The sequence below is a fragment of the Rhinolophus hipposideros genome, assembly GCF_964194185.1.
Source record: "Rhinolophus hipposideros genome assembly, chromosome: 16".
Lineage (NCBI taxonomy): Eukaryota > Metazoa > Chordata > Mammalia > Chiroptera > Rhinolophidae > Rhinolophus > Rhinolophus hipposideros.
The window spans coordinates 7015577-7029293 of record NC_138062.1 but is presented as its reverse complement, the minus strand read 5'-3'; the positions used below and the strand labels follow the sequence as shown (position 1 = coordinate 7029293).

At 37.0% G+C, this 13717-nt stretch overlaps 1 protein-coding gene across 2 annotated transcripts in view; it reads right to left on the bottom strand.

Moving 5' to 3' along the window:
- The window catches only part of FAT4 (FAT atypical cadherin 4), a 158344-nt gene that overhangs the window by 42959 nt on the left and 101668 nt on the right, over window positions 1-13717 (bottom strand). For both annotated transcript variants that reach the window (XM_081077831.1, XM_081077832.1), the window contains exon 7: window positions 5263-5443. In XM_081077831.1, coding sequence (XP_080933957.1) covers window positions 5263-5443 — 181 coding nt within the window. The remainder of the gene's footprint in view (window positions 1-5262; window positions 5444-13717) is intronic.

The following is a 13717-nucleotide window of genomic DNA, read 5'->3' as shown; positions in this document are numbered from 1 at the left end:
TAGCGCTTTCTCCTAAAGAGTCATATATATGCGGGGTCGGGGGGTTCTCTGGGATGGAGTCAGAGTTCATAGAACAGATTTAGAAGTTTTCTGCCCTTCTGCATAGTTTTCTACATAAGTTTTCTTCAGGGTGAGAGGCATTGAAATGACATTCTTTCTCTCTTTCTCTCTCTCTCTCTCTCTCTCTCTCTCTCTCTCTCTCTCTCTCTCTCTCTCTCTCTCTCACACACACACACACACACACACACACACACACACACACACACCCCACAAGAATAAAAGGACAGAAAAAATATTGTGGGGAATGTCAAAATTACTTTTTAGAGAGCGAAAGAGGAGTAATAGAAAGCAGATTAGAAGGTGTGGTCAGAGACATGGGGTGAGAAATAAGAAGTAACATTTACATAGACATAGAGGAGAAAAAAAATGCCAAAAAGAAAGGCAGACCTGTGAAGCAAATATTGCAAAAGGTAAAGGAGAATAAAGACTCAGAAAGGGTCACTGGTCTTGATACATTTCAGGAGACTCTTTGGATTGACTATTTTTTGGTAAAGCAATGAAAGAGAAAATCAGATGGAAAGATGTTCAGGAATAAATGACCAGAGACAATGTGACGTAGTGACCCACCTTCTCAAAAACGTGGGGAAAACATGAGTGAAAGCAGGAATTCTAAAAAATATTAGAGTCATTCATTCAATGCATTTATTTAGGTAACAGTCACTATAATATTGCAGGCATTGTGCAAGGAAGAGTGTGTTAGAAATTAAATAGACATGAGAAAGACCAAAAAAAACAAAAACTAACATTAACTTAGTGACTCTATGTCCCAATAATTGTGTTAGAGACAGTCATACATACTAACTGATTCCACACATATTGCTTGGCACATAGTAGGTGGTCAATATATATTTAACTGTCACACATTTTAAAGTAGCAATTCTTATCTCTAGTTTTACTGATGAACATATTGAACCTTGGAGACACTAAAATGACTTTCTCCTAAGTTATGGTAGGTAAATGAAGGAACCAGAATTCAATACCAGATATTTTGAGCACTTCTGTAGGGATAAAGATACGATCCAAGGAAGAGAATAACTTGGATGTCCATGAGAGAAGTGCAGTAACTGTTGAGTTAGAGATTTGGGGGAAATTCAATGGGATGGGATTAGAAGCACAGAGTAAGGCCTGTGCCCTTGGATGCTGACCTTGTCAATACTGTTCTGGGACTTTCTTCAGTGTTGTGACATCAAATAATTAGAAGTGAGGTTTCAATGGAAGTATGGCCAGCTCAGGGAGAAGGGGATACATGTCTATAAAAGCTAAATTCTGGACTAGGTGTCTGGGAAACAAAGATATAAAGTAGATACAGATTAGGAATTAATGCAGGATAGTTGCCTAGAAGGGAAAAAATTAAAAGTGAAGTAAAGTGTAACTCAAAGTACATGCACCATTTATAATAAAATATATAGCTTGATCAAATGAATAGAAAGGAAAGTAAAAAGAGATATTTCTTGGATGGCTGCTGTGTACAAGATCATGGTAGACCGTAAGGGAAAATTAATGAATATAACACATAAAGGGTTATGCTATGAGAGACCCATCGGTATTAGGTAAATGACTTAAATATGTAATATGTAAATATGTAATATTTAAGTAGGCAATATAAAAATTAATATAAAATAGTTCTGTTAATCAGAAGAATGGATTTTCTCCCAAATTCCATTAATAGCAAGGAGTGATTAACATCTAATAAAAGTATATTATATTCCATTAAAAAGATATCAGGCCAGAGTAAATAGGCTTAGGTTAGCAAAGCAACTTACTTTATCTATTAAACTATTTTTAATTTAAGCTGTAATAATTGTCTGTGCTAAGGTAATTTAAAAGTGTATTTAGTAGTTTTTACAAGATAAAAATAGCTTCAATCTTATTTATTTTATCTGACTGTATGAGAGTAGAATCATTTGAAGATTTTCACAGGTAGGTTTTACAGATTTTAGTGAATGTAAAAGTATGAAGTTAATTCTCTGATTAAAGGAAGAAGAAAATCCAACCAGTCAACCCAACAACCAAAATACATACTATCAAATCCAAATAATCACATCAGACCGACCGGTACGACTTTGTAAAACATTCTGAAAATGTAACAGGATTGTCCAGGCCAACTTTACAGTGATCTGCTTTGCTCACTAACATAGGATAACATTTAGCAGTGAAATTTTGACATACATTAGAAAAAACATCATATAACCCTCGCATTTTATTCTAGCAACTGGATGTAGGGATCAATTTTGTAAAACATGCACCTTCACACTCAGGCATTCAAACATCGCAGATGAGAGCTCTCTTTAGAGTGAGTCTCCTCTGCTTCCAGACAAAGATTTACTAGGTTCTATTAGTACATCATTTCCAAAACTGTCATAAACTTACTGAGCACGAAGAGAAGATAGGGAGAGGAACGTGCTTCGCATGGACTAGGACACTTCGGGTTGGCGGGTAGGCAATCTTTTTTGTTCCAGGCTCTATTGTAAGTAGTTCAGTTTTATTTATCCTTGTAATAACTCTATAAAGTCAGTTTTATTATTAGTATACCTATTCCACTGGTAAAACAACTGACATCCAGAGATGTTAGATAAGCTGCACTACAATTAGGAATAGTGGAGGCAGGATGCGATTCTACACAGCGTTATTCCCAAGGCTGTATTCTTAGCACTGCACTGAAGACTTAGTGAATTCTTAGGGTATGGATTCCATTATTTCCATGCTTTGATGCAGAACAAGTAAAGAAGGTGGTTTTTACTGACATTTTGAAGCTCAAAACAGGAAGAAGGTAAGTTGCACCTGCCTATCTCCAGGTGGTGCTAAGCAGTGACCCAAACAGGTATATATAGGTATATATAGAGTTATGACCTTGAGCAGACATTTTCCCAATCCTTAATGTTTCACTCTGGGAATTCAGCTCTTTTCTTGGAAGTAGGTCCCAGCCTTCAGAGAGAAGCTTGTGCATAGCCTCCCCGCCTTTTACAATGCGAGCCAGTGTCCGTTTCTCTTCTATCTCCAGCCAGACCTGCTTAGCTCCCTTGGTGACTCTGCCTTCCTTCTAAACCTGCCTTTTAAGTGTTGGGAGAATTGCCAGTGACCAGTTGCTTCCTCTCATTTCCTTATTTCTCTATACTCTCGCCAAAAGAATGCGTATTCAGTTCCTTGGTTTTAAATGTGTGCTGAACATTGATGGCTCCCAAATCTGCATCTCCAGATCTGACCCTGAACCTAGGCTTCACATTCATATCTTTAACGTCCTGGTTGATATGGCTAGTGACTAACAGTCATCTCAAACTGTATTCAAATAAGAACTCCGACTTTATCCCAAACCTCTGCCTCTTGCAATCCTACCTATTTCAGTAAAAGATACCACCGTCTGCCTAGGTGTTCAAACCAAACACTTGACCTCTTTCTTTTATTCCCACTTTACAATCTCAAATGTATATACGCCCCATATAAACTGAGTCTATTCACTCAGTTTTCATTTCTCCACCCTAGTACAAAGCCATGCCACTTTCTGTTTGAATTCTCTCTCTCTTTCACTCTCTCTCCTGCCCCACTCCGAGTCCTGCCTCCTCCAATCCAATCCAAATGCAAATCAGGTTATGGTGCTCCCTATTTAAAATCCACCGTAGTTTCCTACCTAAAAATAAAATTTAAAATCCCAATTCTTTACCGCGACGTTAAAGCCCTTATCTGCATGATCTGGAAGCTGCCTATCTCCCTGACCCCTGTCTGCCTCTGGTCCAGACTCACAACCCTTCCTGGTTAAACACACCAAGCTTAATTTCATTTCCCAGCCCAGTACTTCCAGCCTAAAGGCCACCTCCTCAGAGAGACCATCCACATTAATTATACCAGAAAGTCCCTTGTCAGTCTCTATTGTATTATCCTGTTGTATTTTCAAGTGATATGCCATCACTGTAGGAAGCCATCTGATCTACGTTATATTTAATTGTCCGCCTCAGAAAGCATGCAGGCTCAAAGACAGTGGAAACTTCGTCTTGTTCATCGCTGATATTCATACTAGCAACTCAATAAATGTTCACTAAATAAAAAAATATCTTGAGATCTCCTACCTAACTCAGTGATCTCTGCCCACAGGAAGAGACAAATAAATGCCATTTTCCCAAAGTAATTTTTTTATATAGGAAATTAGTAATAAAAAAAAATAAATCATTAACCAAATCATCACTATGTCGATGTGCGCATGGATCCCTGAACTGATAATTCCTCTGACCTCTCAAATTCTCTCCTTACCTATTACATTCATAGCCATTTAACCCATTCTCATTTAGCTAACATCAGCTTGAAGTAGGTAGGGGTGACAAAAAATACTTATGTCTTTCACACTGTTCTCTGGAAAATTTGGAAATTGTCATTTGTTAAAGTTTAAAATGGGCATAAAAAATGGGAAAAAACTAGATCAACCAAATGTTACAACCCAATTGTTTTCTCATCCTCTCTGAACGGGTATCATATTATATCTCCATTTTAAAAGGATTTAAGAGGAATGAACTACACTTTGTAAACAGAAAACACAAACATTCTTACTGGGGCTAGTGGTGGGTTAAAAATGGCCCGAATTCTTAGATGCCCCTTCCACCCAGAGGTGATGTGCTCTGTCCTCCCCGGGAATCTGCCTGGCCACGTCTGCTGACACAGAGTTAGGAAGTCAAGCTATGATACTCCAGGCCTGGCCTTCGAGGGTGTCGGCAGCTTTCACTTGAGAGCCCAGAGCTGTAAAGAAGTCTAACTACCGTGCTAAGGGATCTCACTGACAAGCCCCAAGACCACAAGACCAGACAGGGTCCCAGCTGACCATAACCTTCCAGCCATCCCCGCCAAGGCCCCAGGCAGGAGGGAAGCCATCTTGGACCCTCCAGACCACCCAGTCCCTGAGGGTCACCAGTCAACCACATGACTCAGAAGAATCTCCCTCTGAACCTGCCCTAATCCTAAACCACAAAATCATGAGTAATGATAAAACTTATAAATAAAATTAATAGATGAAAGAAAAGTTTATAACAATAAATAAAATCATTATTGTTATGATCCTCATTTTAAGCATAGTTGGTTCTTCAACCATAGATAACTACACTAAGGCTACGTGTTAACATTACCAAATACCTAGCAAAATTAAGCATTATATTCACTTAGTCCAAAGACTCATGTTTAATGAGAAAAGTAATGAAAATCGACAATGGAAAGTGCACTGACCTGATAACTGCATTTGTTGAAGCATCAGCATCTGAGGCGTTTACCAACAAAACGTCTGTTCCCGTCGGTGCATCTTCGGGGATTGTGGTGAAATACATTTTACTGGCAAAAGTGGGGACATTGTCGTTGATGTCATCTACTATGACATTGATTGTTCCAGTTCCAGTCAGGGCAGGAGATCCTAGAAAGCGACAAAAATCAAGCCTTACTATTTAAAAATAACAAAAATAATAGCAGATTTAGCAACGATTAGCTGGAGACATCTCTGCTGAAGAGAATATAGTTATAGAAACATCTTCAAGTTAAATCTCTAAACATAGACAAGTGATGGAATGATGTTTAACTTTGCGACAAAAATATTTTCATTGATGAACTAATATCTCAACTCTTTCCTACTGATACTGCACAAAAAGAGTCCGTCAGCTTTATTCTCTTTTGAAGGTGCTGATTCAACAGTGTGGCACACACCAGTATCATTTAAACACCACAAAAGAGGCACCGCTGGTTTCTCTGAAATCACATTAAAATAACAGAAGCCACATTTGGAGAATACCCACGGGCATGGAATAGCTGGCCCCTTTAGTGTAAACTAAAGCAGTCTGAAAAACTGTATTCCTAGTGGGGACTGTCACTGTTAATGTCAAAAATGTCAGCTGGGTTCCTGAGGTCTTCAAATCCCCTTTTCTGTACGAATCAATACTTGTTGGCAGGCAAAAAGAAGCTGCAGGTTATATCTCAGAACTGTAATCTTCTGCTTGCTGGAAATAACATTAGGTCAATGAGCTGACTTGAAATCATTTTTGTTGCATTTATTTACTATTGAACACGAATGCGAAACAAGTCATTTTGATTTCCTGTTCCAGCTCTGATATGGACACATAGTGAAAACCCAACATTGAACAGTCTGTACCACACAGAGCTTTAGACTTAGCGGTGAAGGTCACATGTCCGGTTTGGTTAGAGTATGTGGGTTGTCCCACAACTAAAAGACAAATCATCTGCCTTTAGTTATGGTTCCAAAATCATTTTCAAACTTTTATTTCTCTAAATAGAAACGATGAAAATCTGTTTTAACTGTATGTACCTAAAATAAAATAAGGCCAGCCTCAGCGAGGAAGCTGGGATCTGATCCGAGACTCGGCTGTGGCTGGCAGCTGGACAGGTGCGGCTCAGCGACAAGTGCTGGGACCTGGACAAGCTGAACCCAGAGAATGTCACCAGGCCTGAGCTGCAGGAAAAGCCTATCCTGTGAGGGACCTTAGCTGTTTGCCAGTTGACGTCTGTGGGCCATTCGAAGACAATCATCTTGTCATGGATTTTGAATTTCTCACAAGGGACATATTAAAGCTAAGATAAATATTTTCAGGGGTATTACTGAGGGCCAACATTTAGCCTACATCTGTTGAATGTGTGTTTAATTATGTACTATTTGGCAAAAAGTATACTAATGATCTGAATCATGTTGGCCCGCTGGTTGAATTAGAAAAATATTTAACTAGAGAGAATTTGTGCATTTATGGAGGCAAAAGGGAATGACGTGGGAAGGAGAATAGAGAGGATACCTAGTCAAGAGGCAAAGGCAAAGGATGGGAGGAGAGGCAGGGCTCTGGTATCTCCTTCACTGACACTGAACTCACTAAGTCTCAGTCTCCTCTGGTGTAAAATGTGAATAATAAGAACAGAATCTACCCCAGAGAGGTACTGAGGGAGATAACGTGCTTAGGATAAGGTCAGCATATCATTAAAATGTATTCCGTATTAATCACTGTTCTTGTACTTGTTTAACAAATAAGAACAATGGAAAATTGACATGTAAAAGATCTATTTTTAATCTAACAAATTTCTGTGGCATAGTTCTCAGAATTTTTCTTCTGCATACAACTTTTGACTCAATCCCATGACAATATTATTCAGGAAAACACTCTGAATCATCCTTTCCTCTCAATGATTCCCCTGTAATATAAATATATGAGATATCTAGCTCTCAACAATTGCGTGCTGGCTTTGTGGAAGACGTTTTGCACGGGAAATTTGAAAATACAAAACTTGAGTATTTCTGACATGCACACTGGTGTCTAATCAACTTGCTTACACTTGTTAATAAGAAATAACCCAGTAACTGTCAAGCCAAGGTTTTAACGTTGGTATTCTGAAGTGTCTGATGACACACATATGGAAACCCACATAAAGTGATGACTAACTCATTTGGTCAGGAACATGTGATTTCTTTCTTTGTCTGTAAACTACATAAATATTGTTGCTGATGTGTTTTCTAACTTAGTAAGCAAAAAGAAAAATACTGTTTACTCAGGAAAGTATTCAGCCAGTTCAATCTCACTGTCTTCATACCAGAAGATACCTAATTTGTTTCAGAAAACTTTAAAAGCACACAAGTGACCACAGATGGTTCTGGCTGGCAAGGCGGCCCAATAGGTGAGCCCATATCCACATGGGGCCTCTCCTGAAGCATGAACGCTCCCCCTCAGTACCCCTTCTGCCCTTATTAGCGGCCACAACCAACTTTGTAAATGGGTTCTACTCTTCCTATTTTCCTCCCACTTCAAGAAAGGATAACGTGGGGCACAAACTCTTCCACTGCCTCACTCCCTGTTCCCTGAGCACCTGTGCCTGCAGATCTTATTTATTTTTTTTTCCAATTTTCAAGGAAAACCTAACAAAGACATTGTTCTAAATGTCTAAGTCTTTTACTGAGCTTTAACTAACCCCACATTTGAACTCTGCCTGAAATATTTTTCCCTTTTATTCTTGGGGTTGGTCTACTACCCATCCCACACTCCAACCTTAGCCTTGTCCCGGGTGGCATGAACTTGGGAGTCACTGGTTCTCGGCATTAGGCAGCAGGATGGCATCAGGGAGTAAATGGGGATGCCCCCTATGCCTAGTGAGCCCATTTCTGCAGCCCTCTTCCCAGGTGAAGGACTTCTTCTTATCTGCCAATTCAGTGATGAAGCCATGTTTTCGCTGTTGCTTTTCTGTTTGTTTGCTTGTTTTTGAAACCTCCCTCTTAACTGTGTGAAGAACTGGTCTAAGGTGCTTATGTTCCTGGTTCCCAACAAATTTTTTGGTTATATGTCACGTGATGAGGTGCAGGACATTCACTATTATTTTATCTTCACTCCAGGATGTTCTGCTCCAGGCTGATACATCCAACTATGTGTTGTCTCCTCCTGCAACTTACCAAAGAGCCCAAACATCAGTGTGTCAAAACCAGAAATTACAATTACTCTCTGTAACTTAGCACATATATTTATATAAAAATTGAAATACATATGTAGTCGTACATATACATATATACATAAGTTGTATATATATTATTGAACACTTATTTCATACTAGATTGATATATGGGTATTTTATACATGTGTTACTCATTTAATACGCAGATTCCATGAAGTATTATTGTTTACTTTTTAAATAAAGAACTTGATACAAAGCATTTAAGCAATTTATTAGCATTCATCCAGTGGACAGAAAGAGAGCTGATTTTGAACACTTAAAAAAAATCTTTTCTCAGTTCATTAGGTTCTGATAAACTATGCCACTTTGTTGCAGATGTTTTACTCTACATTATTGTTATCTATGTATTTCTGCCATATTGTCTATTAAGTTGTAATCTGATTGAGAGCAGGAGTAACTCTATTTAATTCATCTTTATATAAACCCATAATACATGCCATTAGGCCAGGTCCTCCATCTGTGTTAACTTTTCCTTTGATTCTATATATATGGAAATCTGGCCTAGTGACTACGTGGCTGAAAGTTCAAAGAGCTGAACTCTCTGGAAATATACATCTGGGAATACAGGCTTTAGCCTAAGGCTGCAGTCACACAACAAGACTGGAGACAAAGGTCAACGATTTGGAGATAGTCTACTACTTATAAACAGAGGGTCTCAATTAATCCTGAATCCCATGAGAAGCACCCACATACTAGTGGCCAATGTTTGGCTTGATAATGATGAATTATACAGGTAGTGGTGCAATAGGGCAGGACTGTTCAATTTCATCTGGGATTATTTATAAGAACCAGATGCGGTCAGAAAGAAGAGGCAGGCGGCAAACAAACACTCCGGGTAGAGGATAGTGAACCAGTGAAAAGGGTATAAGATACAAATGAAATAAAAGGTCAAGGTCTCAGAAATGTGTAATTGCAGAGGGTAGGAGTGTGCAGTGGACATTCGAAATATTAACACAATTACAGTCAGAAGATAAAATAAATTCAAAATTTCAATTTGTAAAATTATATGTATTGTATATATACATATGTGAGTATGAGTATATCTATGCATATATTATATATAAATATAAAATAAACATAGGTAAGTTGATAGGCACCTTCTGAAATTTTTAAAGCAAATAGCCAAGAATACATGATTCTGAAAAGCATTTTTTAAAGTGTGTAAAAACAAATCACACATACACATACACATAAACACACAGAGAAGACTGCTCACAGCTTAATTTCCCTATTGTCCATTGCATTGTGGGTAGTTGCAAGCTTTGTGGCAGTCACATTTTTATATTTTTGAATTTGGGATTTGATTAAACTCGTATTGCCTTTTAACACTGGAGTCTTAATATGGCCAAATACATCAATGAATATAGTTGAAGGAAATTTAAAATAAGATTTTAAGAAAAAAACAGCTTCAGGCAATTGCGCTATCAGAAAATACATCTTCAATAAGTGAAATGAATGAGTCTACATGACTTACTAATGTTCATCTTGCAGGTGGATTACATTTTTTATGTTAGCTCCTATAAATTAAACATACTTTCCTGAAACATGAAAAAACTATTCAGCAGAAATAGAAGTTTTGCTGAACTGAAATCTGTTGTTTTACAACAAAGCCGATTCCATTCTCGACATCAGATATTTGGTGAATGTGTCCCCTGACTGGTTGTGTTTGATGTAATGAAGTATTAGCTCCTTTTTTCCCATGAGGTGTGTTCTCACAGTAAGAAAGCCATCCACTGAAAATGTATTGAAATTCAGCCATTCTATATTAACATTGAAGATTATATGGTTAGATTTAAACTTGAATCCAGATAATGTACACAGAGAAAAAGTGTGGAATATTTTAAGTATGACCAATGGCTCTGTATTTTAAAAATTCCATTTTATAATACAGTTTATTACTGCTAATCAGTTATACAAATAAGTTTATATAAATGAGGTATACACACTTAAGTAACTCATGATTTTTAATTATTTCTGAAAGAATATTTATCAAAAACACTACATTTCCTTAATATAAATTCTTATATAAAATAGAGGTGACAAGTAAAACTAAAGAAATTATTTAGTAATGTTATGAAAATGGCATTGTTATGTTGCACAACTACGTGAATGTACTTAATGCCACTCAACTGTACACTTAAAAATTGTTAAAATGGTACATTTTATGTTATGTATATTTTACCACAATTTTAAAAATTTATAAACTAAGATATAATGTTAACTAAATATTTTATCCCCCACAAAAAAAAAAAAAAACATGTCGCAAGGAATTACTTTTTAGAGGATATTCAAAAAGGCTCTCCATACATATTGAAACTCTGAAACACTAGTGGTTACCACCAAATTCTAAACACAACCTGCCTCCTACCTACTTAGTGAAAATATCAAATTATATATCTATGGAATATATGGAGGACTTTTGGAAAAATCCTTCACTATGAGATCAAGTTACTTTCTATAATAAAGTTTATCTACATAAACTAGTTTTTAATATTGCAAATTGTTTATTTCGTTTCAAAATTGTTTCCTTGCTGTATTCAGATTCATAGCTTATATGAAGTAAATGAGGAATAAAATAAAATTATTTTATCAAATTTGAATTCTATTCAACATAATGGCAATTCTAGCTCTTATTTAAAAGAATTTTGGAAATTAAATTTCTTTTCTGCATTGTTATCTGAATACACAAATTAAATTCTACATAGGAAAGCTTTTCTCGGCTGATTTAAAGAAAATAATTTAAATAAATGATTTATAGTAATACCGATGACAGTATTACTATAGTATGTACTAAGTATGGTACAGAAGTCCTACTAGAAATAAGAGGAAGCAAAATAATCACCAGTCATCAATCCCAAAAACAAAATTCCCATCTAAGACAAATATTCTTTATTAAAGTAACCAGATTAGGCCCAGCATGGAGTCACTCATGCTATGCCCTGTATCAGCAAACCAGAACTTAAGTTTCTGTGCTCTGCTCTCCCATGAGCAGGAGGCCTGCTCAGCAGGGTACTTGACCTCGCCCCAAACCTTCCCTTTGCCCCACAGGAGGAAAATAGCCCTGCTTTCCCCAAGCAGCAAATGCCCAAGGTAACTTCCTGTTCCCGCTCACTTTGGTCTACAAAAGCCTCTTGCCTTGTGTGGCTCTTCAAAACTCCTTTCAATCTGCTAGATTAGACGCTGCTTGATTCATGAATTGTTGAATAAAAACCTAGTAGTTCAGTAAATTGTCTGTGGAAAGTTTTTCTTTTAACAACTCCATTGGAAATAACATAAACTGCCTCAGACTCAAATACAGAAGCAAATGCAATGTAATTAATCAATTTTCAGGAATTGAAGGGAACCCAGCACTGTGTGATTTATGGAATTACTGGTGCCCATAGAAAATTCTCAAGCAATTTTCCTTATTAAAAATGTTCATCAAGATAGACAAGGCAAGCTCTTCTCTAACATTTTCCCACAAATAACAGTGACAAAATGCCATATCAGTGACAAAAAACAACTGTCTACAGATGTAAAATGTCATATTCTACATTTCTGACCTCTCTTTTGATTCCAGAGCCATTTGTAAGTACGATGAGCCTCTCAACTAAACAATGTGACAGACAGTATTAATTCAAAATGTCATCATCCTCACCAAAAAAATAAAGCATGGTGATTAGCCATTTTAGTTTTTAGAATTAACTTTTGCAAAAGCATCATGTTCCCCCTCCATTAAAAAGTAATTTCCAATCCCTGCATAAGAATGAAGTTTATTCCCTCTTTCAGTCAGATGATAAATGCCCTTAATTAGAAATGCTGATAACTGAACTTTTCCCCTTAGACCTATTCATTACGCTGACACATAGATACTTCATAACTAAACCTTTTGGCCAAATCTATTGCCAAAATATCTTTATGTCCCTTTAGTATATTATACTGAGCACAGATAGACAAAGGAAATGTATTTGATTTGTGTATAGATTAAATTAAATGCACACACATACACACACAGACTCAATATATGTGCACATTTGTATATATCATGCATATTGTATATTCTTAGTCTAATTTCAAACATTTGCTTGGCGTTCTATGCTTTATAAAACCCTGGATATGCATCTCCTGATTTGGTAAGGAGAGCAATCCTTTGAGTTCAAATTTATTAAAATTCTTATTTTACTAGCTGCTTTAAAGGCAGAAAACTGGAAGGTGGTGTTTTTGTTATTTATTTATTTTTTGCTTCATAAGCCAATGTTCTTTCTAATAAAAATAATATTAAACCCAAAGAGAAGAAAGTCTTATAAATATGGTCTATATAAAAGATAGCATGGCAGACAAGCTAATCGGTGGGAAGCAGTCAGTGGTGGTGAAGAAATTGTCGCCTTGATCAGGTTGACTGGCTTCAAATCCTATTTTCACTGACAAAGAGCTGTGTGCCTAGGTCAGGTTACGTACCTTCTCTAATACTGTTTTGTTTCTGGTTTTCTTTTGATCCATACAATTGGAATCATAGCATCTAATTTACAGGGCTGTTGTGAGATTAAATGGGATGAGACAGCACAAATTCCGGTACATACAAGTACTCAGTATTCACACAATTAATATCATCTAAAGGTTATGATGTTCCAAGTTGAATTTCTACTCAAATGTCCTCCTTGAGAATTAACCTTTCATAGCTAAGTATCTACCCGACATTTCCTCAGGATATCTCATAATATCCAAACACATATCCAAAAAATAATTACTGGTAACCTGTCCTGAAGTCTTTTCTCTCCACGTTTTCTAATTTCTTGGGGCAATAACGTAGGACTCATACTTGATATATCTCTTTTCCTAACTTCCTACACCTGCAATTCCATCAAGTCCAACTGGCTCAGCCTTCAAACTGGATAAACTATATAACTACTTGACATCACCTTTCATTGCCATCTAATTTCAAACACTATCAGCTCTCGCAGACACTGCTATAATGGCCTTTTAGCCATCAACTCTATTTCTATTCTTGTTCTCCACAACTCCCACACAACAGATCTTTCCCAAATCTTTCTCTGGTCTGTTCAAAGCCCCAACAAGGCTTCTTCTCAACTCTCTGAATAAAATTAAAGTTCCTTACCCGACTTTAAAGGCCCTTGCGATCTAGCCTTGTCTGCCTCATCTTCCAAGCCTTTTCTGCTTTTTTATTCTTGTCCCCCTCCTCGTTCCCTGGATGTGACAA